The 16,402-nt window shown below is 39.8% G+C and overlaps 1 protein-coding gene across 1 annotated transcript in view; it reads left to right on the forward strand.

The window, feature by feature from the left end:
• Crb1 (crumbs cell polarity complex component 1) overlaps positions 1–1,914 on the forward strand; it is a 140,608-nt gene extending 138,694 nt beyond the window's left edge. The window contains exon 13 of the mRNA XM_005073446.2: positions 200–1,914. Coding sequence (XP_005073503.1) covers positions 200–415 — 216 coding nt within the window. The 3' untranslated portion in view covers positions 416–1,914. The remainder of the gene's footprint in view (positions 1–199) is intronic.
• The last annotated feature ends 14,488 nt before the right edge of the window (positions 1,915–16,402 follow it).

Raw genomic sequence — 16,402 nt, forward strand, 5'->3', positions numbered from 1 at the left:
CTCAGAATAGACCTTAGAAGCTAGGTAGGGCACCATTTACGCATGATTTAGGAAAAAGAAAAGTCTGGGACGCCTTGATTTTGTTATACTCCCGAGAGGGACCAGCTCCATCTCCTTGCTCTTCATCCCAGAGGGGCTCCACTGTTCCAGGTGTACCCTTGCTCTAGAACTCACACCATCCTCCCTTCAATCCTTGCAGCTGGCTGGCGACGGGCTCGTGGGCGTTTTCACGGCCGTTGGCTCAGGGACCTTGGCCCTGTTATTCATCCTCCTGCTTGCAGCTGTTGCTTCTCTTGTCGCCTCCAACCAAAGGGCGAGTCAAGGAACCTACAGCCCTAGCGGGCAGGAGAAGGCTGGTCCTCGAGTGGAAATGTGGAGCAGGATGCCGCCCCCCGCCCTGGAAAGACTCATCTAAGAGCCTGCTGCTCCTCTGAGAAAGAAGCAGATACGATGAGCGAGCACCTGGTCCTGCTGGAGTGACAGTTTTACACCACTAGAGTTACCAGCTCCCAGCGGGGATCCCACTGGGACTGTGGGAAGGATTTCCCTCCTTGCCTTATAGACCTTCAAGGGGATTTGCCCTGCATCACTGTTTGCTTATGTAAACCATTGGCAGAAATCTGTCTCTGTGTCACTGACGACAGTCTGAGAATTAGCAAAACACCCTCCAGACAGAGAACACTATATTTTAGAAAAACTGCAGAAGTTGAGCTCTTTACTGGGCAATCCAGAGAAAATGCTTAGTGGCCAAGTGTTGCTTATTGTATAGAACCAGGAAGAAAAATTAGAGTACAATTGTCACTTCCTTCTCTTTATTTTGTTGGAAAGGTTTTTTGTTTCGTTTTCTTAGACAGTGTCTCACTATATACACCAAGATGGCCTCAAAATCCCATGGACCCTCCCCTTCAGCCTCCTGAACTCTGGAATTACATGTGTCTGAACAGATTACATGTGTACCATTATACTCAGTTTAGTTGTGAATCTTGTCATACGGTAAAAGATTCTAATGGAGCCTGGAGCGATGGCTCACTAGATAAGTACTTGATGAATGAGTGTGAGAACTGGAGTTTGGGCCCCCATTACCCACATAAGTACCAGGTAAGTGTGGCCCCTGCCTGCAATCCTAGGCCTCAGGAGGCAGAGACAGCAGGGACCACTGGAGCAAAGCTAGCTAAACTATTAGGGTGGGTGAGTTCTGGATTTAAGTGAAAGACCTTAACTCAGTATAAAAGATAAATAGTGAAGAAGACACCATATGTCAACCTTTTGTCTAGACATGTATGGGTGCACTTTTATATGTGTGCCCAAACATGGGACCATACATACATACAACACACACACACACACACACACACACACACACACACACACGGGTCTAAATGTGTGTGGTGGGAATACACTTTGGTCCTTCAAGCATGGATTTAGAGGAATCCATGAAAAGAATGCATGTTTTAAAACATGACCCAAACATAACAAATAAAATGGCTATTCTCCTATCTGAGATTAGCTTTGTTGTTGTTTGATTGCTTAGCTGGTTGGTGATTTTTGTTAGTTTGTTTTGTTTGCCTGTGATATCACATGTAACAAGAGTAACTAGTAAGAACAATTGAACAACTTTGTGACATCTTTTGCCTAAATCATTTAGAGTCATTATTCTTTACAAAGCTGTGCTTCCAGTCAAGATGGTACCTAGACAGAAGTTAAGACAGTAAGAAAATTATTCATCAAGACTGAAAGCAGAGGCTCTTTCCTTCCAGGGTCTTTGGGTAGATGCCCAACAGTGATGACACCTAAATGTAAGGACCACACAATGAGATGAACATGTGTGCAAAAGCATCTACAAGGAGAAAATATTGTGTCTTCCATTTGTTAAATGTCTCCACTGTGATGGCTGTATCTTGTGTATGTCTTAAAATGCATGTAATACTATTATAGTATAATATAAATAAAATGGGGATATATGTATATGCATTTCTCACACAAGAAAAATACTTAATGGCATAAACTTTAAATCTAGAAGAAATCTTTATTTCCCAACTAGTTATTTCAGAAAATCTCCCTTCTTTTCATATTAGCAGTTTCGCCACAGTACTGGAAGTCCTATAACCCCAAATTGCTGTCATATGACCAGTCACTGGATTCTCTCCCATGAGCCACTGCTTCCTTTAAACCGTCCTGTTCCTCAGCCTCAGGTGTCAGTCAAGTATCTACAGAAGAGTTTTCCCTGTTCCTGGCTCCTCTTTCTTCAAACTGTTGCTTCTCCTCCCCACTGCTCAGTCACGTCCATATCGCCACCACAGCAACAGGGTGCCCGCGGCTTCCCCGAGTTTCCTGACTAGAATTTGAACCAACCGTTTTACTCCTTGAGAATTTTGTAGACACTGCTTCATCTTTGCCTGTGTCTCACCTCACTTCTCAGCCCTGCAGTCCCTTTTCTGCTTTGGCCCCCTCCATCTCAACTCTGCTGCCCCCCCAACACACACACATCATTTCTTTGCTCTCTGTTTCTTCTCATTAGAATTTAATCAATTGGGAAATACCTTTTATTTTAGGGGTTTTGCTTTCAAGCAACATGCATCACCCTGAATAGACTTAACTCAGTGACAGTAGGGGCAGGGTTTTCTGGGTAAGTGAACAAGTGATTTGTGACCCTGCTGTTTGATAAACTTGCATTTTCACAAACAAAATCCCACTGGACTCAGGACGCATGCCTTCTAGCTCTATAGGTGACCTAGTGACTTAATCTCCAAATTCCTCTTCATATTCAAGGCTATGTTAAGCAAAACTTCCAGATGATAGATGTCTGTGGATGTCAAGAGTATGCCAAGAGACACCTTTATTTTTGCATTCAACTGGGGTTATAACTTCTTAATGGAGGGTTTTGTGGAAAGGACAAAAGTAACTCCCTTAAAGAAAAAAATAATTTTCTGAGTTTCTAAAAATACAGAATGTAAGTCGGTCTGATTGGTATTAGCACAAGAAGGGGGAAAAAGGTAACTTCAAAGATAATAACATGTTTAAGAGATCTTTAAATAACCTAATAATTAATCTTCCTTTAGAATAGCATGATGTTCTGCAGTGAAATGTGCACATAGATACATACACATGAATCCATGCACATGGCCATAAATGGTGAATGAATCTATATTGAAAATCTCACAACACATACACACTGAGGATTTGTATCTGACACAAGCAAAATAGTCAAAATACTTAATGCTGGAAGAGCAAAAGAATTAGCCCTTTCAATCGCACCAAATGGTTTTTGAAAAGCAGATCTCACCTTAAACGGAAAAGTCTAACATTGACATGGAAAGTCATGCACCCTTCAGCTCAGATTTCCTATTTTGCAATTCATATTAGGATGAAGGGTTTCATGCATTGACTCATCTGCTGCTCACATGCAGTCACTCCCTCCCCCCGAAGGGTGGAGTCTGTCTTCCTCTTGAATTTGCACTGGGCTTGTGGCCTGCTCTAACCCACAGGACACTGTGAAAAGGATGCTCTACTACCTTCAAGATGGCCCAAAGACTGCCACACTACAAAGACACCTTTAGTAAAAATACCATGTGAAAGAGAGACATAACCACGCTGGCTGAGCCTGGCCTCCAGCCACCTTGCCTACTAGGTTCAGGTAGATAGTGATCCTAGTGAACCCAGGAGAGGAGCCACCGGGCATTACAACAACCTAAGGGATGCTGGGGGTTTGTTGCATGACAATAGGTAACTGAGACACAACCCCTCACATCAAGGAAGGAACTAAGACAAATGTGGGTGCTTCTGGGATTTGTTTTGAGTAGTCCATATTTATTTGCATAGCAACGACAATTAGTGTGTTATTAAAGCACCATGCATTTATGCTCAATTTCACTCTGAATGGTGAGTTTCCATTAAATCTAGTCTCAGGTCAGGTCCACATGGTGCTAAGGATCACAGTGGCTCCAGCCAGCTGTGTGCAGACACTGGGCTCTGGTGTAAAGTGAACACAGCCAGCCCACTTCCTGTCCAGAGGAACTGCGGCCCTGGGATGCACATATGAAAGTCACATCTGGTGTGTGTTTACACTTTCCTGTCACTCCTGCAAGCAGCCTCTCGTGTGGCTTCTGTGATCACCATGAGGACAAAGGGCATCCGGAAATGACAAGTGACTGTCACTTAAATCAGCTGACAAACTTGCCTCTACTTAACTCTTTCTGAGACTGCTGTCCAGGAGACACTCTTTCCTCTTAAACAGGGAGGGAAGTAGTCCCAGGAGTCAGCTCCCAGCAGCCATTGCTATCATCATCAGAATTAGTATCAGCAGCAGTAATTGAGGAGCAAGAGTCGCGGTGCACAGAGGCAGAACCAGAGGGCATCAAAGTCATTAGGATTCTGAGGCCAGGGAGAGATCCTGGCTGAGGTCTCGCTGTGGTGCCAGGCCTGTATTACAAATAAATGGAAGGCATTGTGTCGCATCTAAACAGGAAACTGAACTCGAAAGAAGACTTGGATCTTTACTTTGGACAGTTTAGGAGTTTAAGAAACAGGTTTCAACTGATGATTGGTCCAACCCAATTGGCTTGAACTAAGCTGTAAAATGAGAGCCAGTCTCCGTCTTACAGGTACATGGTGGAGATTATCACCGAAATGTGCCTAACTACAGGTAAGCACATGGTAGACAGTACCAGCTACCGTTAGTTAATGGGCCAAGTGACAAGCTGAAATAAATTCTTACTTTCATCCATCCTTCTCTGTTTACCAAGCAAGTGTGAGACTCCTCCTTGTCACCTTCCAAGCCACCATAAGATGTGCCTGTAAGTTAGTCAAGTTTCAAGCTTGTGGAGAGCTGCGCCACGCCTTACAGATGGCACCGGCTTCCGCCTTCCACCATCCCGACGGTGAGTGCTCTCAGTAACAAACAACTCCTTATTTGGTGTGTTCAGGGTCACGCCATCGTCATCAGATTGTTTACGCATGCTGGTGAGCCTATGGCTTGCTCACACGTGGCTGCTCAGGGTTGGCTGGCCTCGGCTATTTAGGGAGCAGGAGGGGTTGCTCCCACAGCTGCCTCCACATTGTTCATCAAGGTCCTAAATAAACTGCTTGTGAGAAGGATTCCTGAGTCGTGTCTTCCTTGCTGGTCGAGGTGGTCATGACACAAGCTGAGAAAGATACTATGTTTATTCTGTGCCAAACCATGATGGCAATCCAATCCCCGTCTGTAAGACTGGTCGTCTGTAAGTACCACAAGCATGTGCGCCACAAAAATGGCCAAAAGTAAACCACATGCTTCAGGTCTCCCAAGCCCCACAAATAACTGGTGATCAAAAAAAAATTTTTTTGGTTTTTCAAGACAGAGTTTCTCTGTATTGTTTTGGAGGCTGTCCTGGAACTCGCTCTGTAGACCAGGCTGGCCTCGAACTCACAGAGATCCCTCTGTGTCTGCCTCCCAGGTGCTGGGATTAAACGTGTGTGCCACCAATGCCGAGCTAATTTTTTTAATTTAAACTTTATTATAAAGAACTTAGAAATTAACAAGCAAAATCACACACCAAAATTAACCACACCCAAAGTCTACATACCTGAATGACCTTCTATATAGTTAGAATAGACGTTCTGAAGCTGTGGAACGTCACAATGGATTTTACACTTTCACTATCAAATATGTATTTTATGCACTTATCTACCACCGAAGAAATAAAAATGGAAAAATAATGACAGAAAATAAGAAACACAATTAGCTTTATATCCTCTTTCATTATCTGCGTGTTCGTTACATGCATTCAACCCTTAATCACCCAGTACTTACCCTTTATTGTTCTCCTTCCTACACATTACATTGTGCCCACGTGCACATTGGTTATATACATATATGTGTATAAAATACGTTTAAAAACATGTACATATAAACATATGGCTAGGATCCCCACATGAGTCAGAACTTACAGTTTTCCCATTCCATTTTACACTTATACACAGCAGTCTTCCTTCTCTTTGATGGCACGCCATGTGTGTTTTTTCACAAGCAGCTGTCAAACCTTTGTAACCCTTTTCTGGTCCTCTTCTGGTTTTTTAACCTCTCTCCACACTTACTCCCCAACAATACACACATATAACAATTAAAAGATAGAATCTAAATATGAGAGAAATATGCAGCATTTATCTTTCTGGGCCTAAGTTACTTCACTTAATATAATACTTATAAATTCCATCCATTTTTCCAGAGAATTGCATGATTTCAGTTTCCTTTGTTGTTAAAGTGGTATTGTTTATATGTACTGCATTTTCATGATCCATTCATCACTGGAAGGGCATCAAGGCTGGTTTTATTTCCAGTTCATTTCCAGTAAGGATGGATGTGTAAGTGTGAGGATACAGAGTCTCCCTGCTATAGTGGGGAACTATGGTAATTCCGTTTCGTTTTTGAGAAAAGCATCTACACAGATTTCCTTAGTGGCTGCACCAGTCTGCACTTTGACCAGCAGGGAATAATGTTCCCCTCTCCTTATCTTTGCCAGCATTTGTTTTAATTCTGACTTGCTAAGTAGGTCAATTTGCATTTCCCCTGTGGCCAAGGATATTGAACACTTTGAAACATGTTTATTCGCCATTTCTGGTTGTTCCTTAGAGAACTTTAAAGTAAGTTCATTAGTGTATTTGTTGGCTGTGGGGTCTTTGGGGTTTTAATCTTTGTAGTTATTTATACATTCTAGATAGTAATATAGGTCTGCGGTGTAACTACTAGATTCCTCCCACTCTGTGGACTCTTCATTCACTGTGAGAATAGTGCCCTTTGCTATAACAGTGCTTTTGAATTTTGTATAATCCCATTTGTCCACTGTTTGGTATTCTTCCTTTTCAGAGAAATCTTGTTTATTTCTGCTTGGAACTGTTTTTGTTTTATAGAGCAGATGATGGTGCTGTTCCTGCTGCTGCTGATGGTGACACTGGGACTTTAAGGATTTCTACCAGCATCAACAAAACAATATTGATTCATTTGCCTATTTTCTTGATTCTCCTAGTGAGTGATTAGTCAATTTCCAGCAGGATTTATGCTCTGTAGTGTTTGATTCAAGCCATGAACATTTCTTCGATTCTGAAGTGAATATGACTTTTCTAATTTCAGCCTATTCCCAATAAAAGTGAGTTATATTGAATAGTGATGACAAAAATGCATGTTTCCAATTTTAGCCCATCCTGTGATTTGGTTCCCAGGCTTTGCTTTATGTGGTTCCAGAAGCCCAGGAACGCTGATCAAATGCACTTGGCAGAGCTCTCCTGAGGACAGCTGCTTTAGGGACCAGCCACAGGGACATTCCCGATTAGGCAACAGCTTCCCTTCAGAAAGTGTCTCTCAGTCTACATCTTCCAGCTCTGAGTAAGCAGAGGGCTTGGGGTTGTTCATGGTTTGCAGATTGAGGGTCCTCACTCACAATGATTGAAATAAGACAGACCTTAACTGGAAACATTCATGTGGCATTAAGAGTCTCTGAAATACGTTGTGCAGAACTCTGTTTTGATCCAGGCCTTTGTGTCACATATTTACATACAACATGGCTCCATTCACTCAGCTGCCCACTCATTGGCCAATCTCTCACAGCTGCAAAGGCCTTTTGTATTAGAGTGAACTTTCAGGAGAACCTCTAGGCTAGTTTTACTACAGCAAAGCTAATAGATGATAATGCCCTGAATTTGAATTATTGGGGGATGTTTAGCCTTTCAAGAAGCCATCAGCCATATTGTCTCCAGAATGAATATAAAAAGTGTTTGAACCATACACCTCCAGAGCATAAAACCATGTGAATGCATTCATTATTATGTCTATTGTCATTATTTTTTATTATACTAGGTTACATAAGGCCGTTGTGATACAGATGTGTAATACACTTAAACATATCCTCCACACCCCGGTACCTCCACCTCTTGCCCTTCTGTCTTCCTGTTACCTCCCTTTGTCCCCCTAGACACTGTCAACTTTCATCCCATCTGTACATGAAATCTGGGACCACAAAATAATAGAAAACATGTGGTATTTTTCTTTCTGCGACTGGCATAATTCACTTAATATGGTTATCTCCAGTTGTATTCATTTTCTTGCATATGACAAAATTTCATTCCTCTTTACAGCTGAAAAAGGCCATCATATGCACAAGTCACATTTTCTGCATTCTTCTGCTGACGGGTTGATTCCATAACTTAGCTAAAGGGAATACTTATGCAATAAATACTGATATTTATCTCTGTGAAACGTTGACTGGAGTCTTTTGGGTGAACATCCAACAGTGGTATACCAGGCTACATGGTAGATCTCTTTAGTAAACAACATTCATGGTGGTTTCTGTACTGACTGACTAGTCTATATTCCCACTTTCGGAGGAAAAGGGCTCTCTTTTGCCTACTGCCTTACCAACATTTATTATTTCTTCTGACTGCCATTCTGACTGATGTGAGATGGCATTCCAGTGTAGCATGGGTTTTCATTTCTCTGATGGCTAGTGAGGTTCCACATTTTTTCACATTTATTGCCCATTTGTATTTCATCTTTTGCAAATTAGCAATTTATTTCATTAGCTCATTGATTGATGTGGTTATTTGACTTCTTTTTATTTACTTTTTCCCCCAGTTCTTTAAAAGGAAATGTCTCTTCATTCAAATGATGAGGGCACATTATAACCACCAGGTTTAATTTGATTTTTTAAAAAAATAAAAAAATAAATCTCAGTTAAGCCTAACTTAACTTTATTAAGAGACAAAACCCTTAACAAAGGATTTTAAAGTCAGGAACATAGATATCAGTATCCCCATGTGAACCCAGATTCAATTTTTCCTAAAAGTACTTATTTTTTTAATTCATTGATATTTCCTTCTGGAAACCCATCTTGGTGAATGATTGGGATAATATGTGAGTTTCAATTTGTTGCCTTCCACTGCCAAGTACTAATTGAATTTAATTGAATCTAAAGTAACAAGATTTAAGTGTTTCAAACAGAACAGAGGAAAGGAGAACTGCTTTACAATTTATGGATATTTTATCTCTAGGACCTATTGTCTAGACCCACTGATAGAAATTACAATTACAGTGTTTTTTGCTTTGTTTTGTTTGTTTTTGTTTTTCGAGACAGTGTTTCTCTGTATTGTTTTGGAGGCTGTCCTGGAACTCTCTCTATAGACCAGGCTGGCATCATAGAGATCCGGCTGCCTCTGCCTCCCGAGTGCTGGGATTAAAGGCGTGCGCCACCAATGCCCAGCCAATTATAGTGTTTTATTATACATTATATACACAGAATGAGAGGGGAGTAAACCATCCCAAATAAAAGGTATATGAAAAAGCAATAAGAAAATCTGATGCTAAATAAATAAACTAAAACCTAAAACCTAACTAAAAACCCAAACCTAAACCTCTTTTTTAAAAAACTGGTTTGGATGGATTTGCCCTTTATGGATGAATAATGATGATCCCAGAAACCACAGGTTATTAAACAAAGATCCCATGCAAAGGGTAGAATACCTCCCTGTTTGTTGGCTAAGGAGGCCTCTTAGAGGCCACAAAATAATACAGATAATTGCTACAGCTCTTAGTAAGACTTTATTGCTTAAGGACTCACATAGCTCAGTTCCAGAACACAGAGAAATCAAGTTAAAACTGAGATGAGAGCTTCCCACCAGCTGCTAGACCTCATTTTGACAGAAGGTATTATGAAGGCTGCTACAGGAGAGTTGTTATCTCACTACTCTTACTTAATTATGGACATAATGATACTGACTGACCAGGTAAAATGAGCTCATTGATGCAATAATGGCAAGTCTTTTACTAGAGTAACCAGTCATTGTTGTAAATTGGATTTGATGCCTGCTCCATAGGAAGAGAATTCTCATCTGGTACTGTAATCTGGTTCAAAGACCATGCCTTGGGAGGTCATAGACTCTAGTGGGGAAGCTGCTATTAGTATTTTGATAAGGAAACATGATGGGATTGTCAAATTGTAAATAATGATTAGTGCTGTTCTAAGGTTTGGTAAGAGGATCTTCTTTTTGCAGTGGTCAGTGGTGACTGCTGAGACTCATAACTAGTCAAAGGACTGAGAGCAAATGACTGTTAAATGGTCAGACATAATTAGGCTATCTATAATATTCCAAGACTCTGTAAATAACACAGAAATGCCAGGAAGCACATACAAACTAGAGCAGTGATTCTCAACTTGTGGGCCATGACCCCCACAGGTGCCTGATATTAAATATCCTGCATAGCAGATATTTATATTATGATTAGTAACAGTAGAAAATTATAGTTATGAAATAATTTTATGCTTGGGGGTCACCACAACATGAGGAACTGTATTAAAGAGTCACAGCATTAGGAAGGTTGAGGAATAGGTATGGGGATCAACGTAGAAAGATACCATCCAGGAAAAACATGGTTGTAGCACTCTTGAACTCTTAGCAGCTATGATTATCCACATAAGATCTCCACAAACTTGGATCTGTTAACACCCTGTTGTGAAAGAAGAGGCTCATTGGGTCCTACTCCTTTCTGTGAATTTAGAAGCAGCTAATGGTAGGTGGATATAAAATGCACATGATCCTGTAAACAAACTTCCACCTATGTTCCTGTAAAAAGCCCTGATGGAACTTCCTGGATCACTAAAAATACATAAAGGTAGAAGGGGCTAGTTGGAAAGAGGAAGAGGATAAAGGAAAGTATCAGCAAAAAGAAGGGGGCAAGAGAAGGCACCAGGGTGAATGTGAATAAAATACATTATGTACACATATGAGTGTCACAATGAAACCAATCATTATGTGTAACTAACATATAATAATAAAACATTTAAAAAAAAGAATCAGAGGGTTTATTGTAGAGGGGAAAGATGAAGAAAGTTCTATTGACAATTAGTAAAACCTGATGTTGCTGTTTGATTGATAGAAGTTAACTTAAATCACTTGACAAGGAATATAAATAATCCTACCATCTCTCCTTTGAAGAAACAAGAGAAATACACACATGTAATAAACATCACATTTATTTAGATTTACTGGGATTCTAGTGGTTTATGGGAATGTCATTTGCTCTTAACATTCATATATTTAACACCTACCTCAGTCCCAGGCATTAAAAAAGAATCAGAGCTATGATAAAAATATATTGCCTAATAAATAACGTTAACTTACTTTAAAAGGGATGATTGGGTCTCTTCTCATATTGTTATTTGTTGGTTTTTTTCCAGTTTTTGATCAAGAAATGAAAACCAGAAACAATAAAGCCAAGAGGAAAAAAAAACATTTCAAGATGGCAGATTGCTATGTAGCTCAAAATTCAAAGTGGGTCCCTTAATGTTTAGAAACAAATTTGGTCAAAATTAGTCACCTTCCACAAAATTGCTTGCTAAGAAGAGATGAGATGGACGAGTTTGCTTGATTATGTCAATTGTTTCCATAAAGTACAAACTAGATGTGAGGGATGCTGGTGTAGTTTTCATCACCAATACAAGTTAGATATAAAAAGCTCAGTTCTTGCCATGGTTTGGTGTGATTTGAGTGTTTACCAATGGCCCAAGTGATTGAAGATCTGGAGGGTGGCACTTCAGGAAGGTAGCAGACATATGTGGGCTAGAGCCTAGTGGGAGATGCTTAGCTCACTAGGGTTATTCCCCAGAGAGGATTATGGAAGCCCTGTCTCACTCTGACTTCCTGTTTGGTCGTGGAAGATCTTCTCCTGAACAATATAATGTGCTGCTATCCATAACTCTTGACATTCGGCTAAACTAGGGCTTCCCAATTCTAGACTTTGAAGCTCCAAAACTGGATGCTGTTAAAACAAAAATTTCACTTCTTATATATAAAGCTAGCTGCTTTGTTGTAGTAATGAAAAGAGCTAACTAACACAGTTATTAAAGTCAACTTCTTTACTCCCCAAACTTAAGTGTTTGTGATAATTATCTAAATCAATAACTGAAGAAATAGGGTAGGCATAAATGAAAGCTTTCTAAACAATTATGATTATTGTGAGATTTAATCCAACTGGTTGTTATAATTTATGTGATAAGGGATTAAAGGAGTATACTACAGTGCCCAGCTCAATTAGTGGCTAAGGCAAGCAAGACCTTACAAAAGGCTTGTTGGAGCCTTGGATTCCTCAAGGCTTCACACCTCTCCACACGATAACTTCTGCTTGTTTTCTTACCACTTTATTGCCATCTACTATGAGTCTTCACCAAAGCCAAGACACTTGTGCCATAGTTTTCAACTCAATCAGCACCATTTGCTTAACCTTTCTTCCTTTGCCATGAGGAGGAGATTTCAGTGTCACAGAGCTGTCTTTTTCATCACACTCACCTGTCCTCAGACCTTCTTTGGTCCACAAGCCCTTTCCATTGACTGGCAAAGATGGGGAAGCTTCCAGAAAAGTTCTCTACCTGTTCTTAATGGGCACAATTCTAGACACACACTGAGCTTCCAGCCCTAGGAGTCCACATGCAAGGTGGCTAAGCACACATCACTCTAACTGGTGCCCTATGCAGAATGTGGATGGTGAAAGCTTAGAAAGTTGTCCTCTGTTTGAACATTAATGGGTACTTCCAGCTGTGTTTCTGGGGTGGGGGTTAAGTGTCTCAGTTAATTATCTCTTATTTTAACACAGCCACCATTTGCAATCTATAAAGAAAGCATGTTCTAAAATTTTCTCGTTAATTACTTACTCTCCAGATTCTTCTGTTTCGAATTTTTATTTCATTCAATGCATTTAGTAAAATAATTTTTCAGATACTATATTCTGCTTGTGATTTTCCCTCCACTAATTCCTCTCAACCTCCCCACCAATCCAACTCCACACCCCTTTTTTTCTGTTTAGAAAACAAAAACAGGAAAATAAACAAAGAAGGCAAATCAGAATAAAAACAAAGAAAGAAAAGGCTCAAAAACCGTACACACAGAAAGACACACAGACACACAGACACACACACACACACACACACACACACACGAGCAAAACCCACAAAAACACAAAATTAGAAGCTATAAGACAAGCAAAAGACCCATGATACAAAAACTGTCCAAACAAAGCAATACTAGACAAAAAATATCTTACATTTGTTTTGTGTTGCTCATCTTTAGCTGGGCATGGGGCTGGAGCCTACCCTCAGGGGTAATTTATGTACACAGTGAAACTCCCCTGGAGGAAGCTGATTATTTTGCTTTATAAACAGTTGTCCATTGGAGGTAGCATCTTGGTTAAGGATGGGAGCCAGTGGCCTCTTCCCCCTCTCAGTGCCTGGACTCCATTCCAGCTTAAACCTGTGCAGGCACCGTGGATACTCCTAGTCTCTGTGAGTTCATATATGTGCCAATTCTGTTATGTCTGGAAAACACTGTCATCCATTCCCACTGGCTCTGACAATCTCTCTGCCTCCTCTTCTACACGATTCCCTGAGCCCCAAGGATAGGGGATTGATGACATCATCCCACTTAGGACTGAGTATTCTGAGGTCTCTCAGTCTTTGCAAGCTGTCCACTTGTGGGTCTCTGTGTTAGCTCCCATCCACCACAAGAGGAAGCTTCTCTGATGATGGATGAACAAGCGAGGTATTGATGATAAGCATAGCAAGTGGTCATTAAAAGTCATCTTATTGCTGTGTTCCTTTAGCAGGGTGATAAATTTGCCTTTCCCCTAGGCCCAGGTCTTCTCCAGTCTAAGGTTCTTGGCTACCTTCAAAAGGTCAGGAAATTTACTGCTTGGTCACTTTTCTATCTCTTCCACCTAAACCAAGAAAGCAAAACAAGCTAGCTGCAATCCTTGTACACCTTCCCTAACTTCTGATACTCTCACTTTCCATGCATCAGATTGCTGAAGCGAAATCAACTGTGGGGCTTTGCTAGTCTAGGAAAAAGTTCTCCAGTCACCCTTTAGCAACACATAACTCCTAAGATGCCCAGACCTCAGAGACTTAAAATGCATACCTGTCCTACAAGTGTGCTCAAGATGTACATTTTAAAAAACACTCATGCATATTTGGAATAAAATATGGTTTGTAAAAGAAGCAAATGTAATACTGCCCCCACATCCATTCTGAGTAGCATAACTGTTTATTTCGCCCAATTACATGTAGTTGCTAATCAAAGACATCAGAATGAAAAACAATCACAAAATGTCTTGCATTTTATCCCAAGCATAATACAATTGATTGAAATTAAATTTACTGCCAAAATCTTGCCTTAGAGTAAAAGATTGCACAAGACACAGTCAGATGTTTCTGAACAAAGCTGAATGGTTAATTGTCTTGAAGGGTTTTTGTTTTGTTTTGTTTCTTACTGTCCAGAGAAAAAGAAATCTTTTCATGTTAAGGGACGTGTATAATAAGTTGAAAAGAAAGAGAAGGGAGAAGCCAATTATATAAATACTAGCCTGTTGACATTTAAAATGTGACAAGCAGAGAAACGTTCTTAAAAAGTTCAATCTGCAACACAGGGCAGTGAAGACAAACAAGAAAATAAGAGGCAAGTAATGAGGTTGCAATTTCAGTGTTGCTGAAGACACAGCTCAGAATATCTAACTCACTGAGACAATATCACAACCCGCTTTACAATATGCTTAGGGTCAAATTTGTAGAGAATTCTATCAAATAATTTAAATCTAAAAAACTTTTAAATGACCTCAAAATTCTTTCCTGCTGTTAACATTTTCAAAATCATTAAATACATGTGTGAACAATCACCAGAACAAACTAAATGTCAGTTGCTTCCTACATATTATTCCACTTAAAAACCAAAATACATAATGATGTTTAGTGTTAGCACAGTGCTTCCTTAGTGGACCTTGTATAAAAAGAGAGACTTCGCACTGGGTGGTGGTGGTGCACGCCTTTAATTCCAGCACTTAAGAGACAGAGGCAGGCGGATCTCTGAACTGGAGACAGTCTAGGCTACACAGAGAAACCTTGTCTCGAAAAACAAACAAAGAATGAGGCTATTCTTGGGTAAAACCGTCTACATTTAGGTGATTTAGGCCATGGAAAAAGAGGGACCAAATACTGGCCTGATTCATGGTTTCCAGATCTTCTAGAACTACATGCAATAGAACCTTCCTGTGCTCTGAGAATTTTACCCATGCTTAAGTGCAGATATGAGTACAGGATTAGCTTCCTTCAGGATTTGTTTACAAATTAATCCTTGGCTTCTTGCTTGAGCTTTTCCCTCACATTTCCACTATAACTTCAGAGTCCACGTTTACTGAACTATTAGTATAGCAACCTCTTTGCTTTTATTTTCATTCTGTATCTTTAATGTAACGTAATTAATGTAATGTAGGGCTATTCCAAAAGAAGAGACAATTCATTGATTGTTCCTAAATCAAAGATTATTAACCTAGATGTAAAATAAAATAGCCTTCCAAAGATTTACTGTCTTGAACTAAAGATGATCTATTTAATTCCACTTAAAACCAGGATATTACATATCTACTGTGAACCTGATCCATTAAAAGCTGGAGATTCCAAGATGAATGAAACAAGATGTGTGTTTCCAAGGGAATAGGGTGAACTGAGTATCAATATGAAAATGAAGTTCATGTCAGTGAAAATTAGTCATTGACTCCATTTCCTCCCTGGTTACTAACATGGCAACTAGAAGCAATACACACTGTATCTGATCACTGTGGTCTTAGAAAGGAGTAATAGAAGAACAATCTCAAACAATGGGGTAGTTAAGAAAACGCTCTGGGGCTTCCTCAAAAACACCTCAGTTAAAGTGAAGTTACAATTACCTGGATCATAACCAGAAAGTGTTTGTCACTGTTGTCTTCATGAATTCTCTCATATCTATACAGCATATTTTTCTTTCAGTCTTTAAATATGTTTAATAATTTAATCAAAATCTCAATTTGCTTTGCTTTATTCCCAGTTCTTAAAGAGTAAACTTTCTGTAAATGTTTTAATTCTTCTAAATTATCCCCACTTGGATATTTTTTATAGTAGTTATATGTCCTTGAAAAGTAAGCCCAGGTTCACTTTATGCCTGAGGGGTCCGAGGATTGCCACTTGTGAACTGTGTTTCATATTTGTAAATCTGGAAGTTTGTGCTGTGTACAGATTATCCAAATCTACAGGAAGACAGGAGTGGGATCTTTCTAGTCCCAGCAATTATCTCAAGGGTCATGATCCAGGGTTTGAAATATTTTGTTTTTGTTGTTTGTTTGCTTGTTTTTTTGTTTTTAAGACATGTTCACAATGTAGCTGAGTTCTGTAGACCAGGGTGGCCTTGAACTCACAAAAATCTGCCTTCCTCTGTCTTTCAAGGGTTTGGATTAAATGTGTCAGGGTCTTGACTATGGTTTATTTAACATTCTTACTTATGCTGCTGAAAGTAATTAATTTCTACTATACTGGTATGGAAAGTCAATAGACTTATCTAGAAGTAAGTAACTAAATGAGAAAAT

Source organism: Mesocricetus auratus, unplaced genomic scaffold (genome assembly GCF_017639785.1).
Source record: "Mesocricetus auratus isolate SY011 unplaced genomic scaffold, BCM_Maur_2.0 Super-Scaffold_100676, whole genome shotgun sequence".
Classification (NCBI taxonomy): domain Eukaryota; kingdom Metazoa; phylum Chordata; class Mammalia; order Rodentia; family Cricetidae; genus Mesocricetus; species Mesocricetus auratus.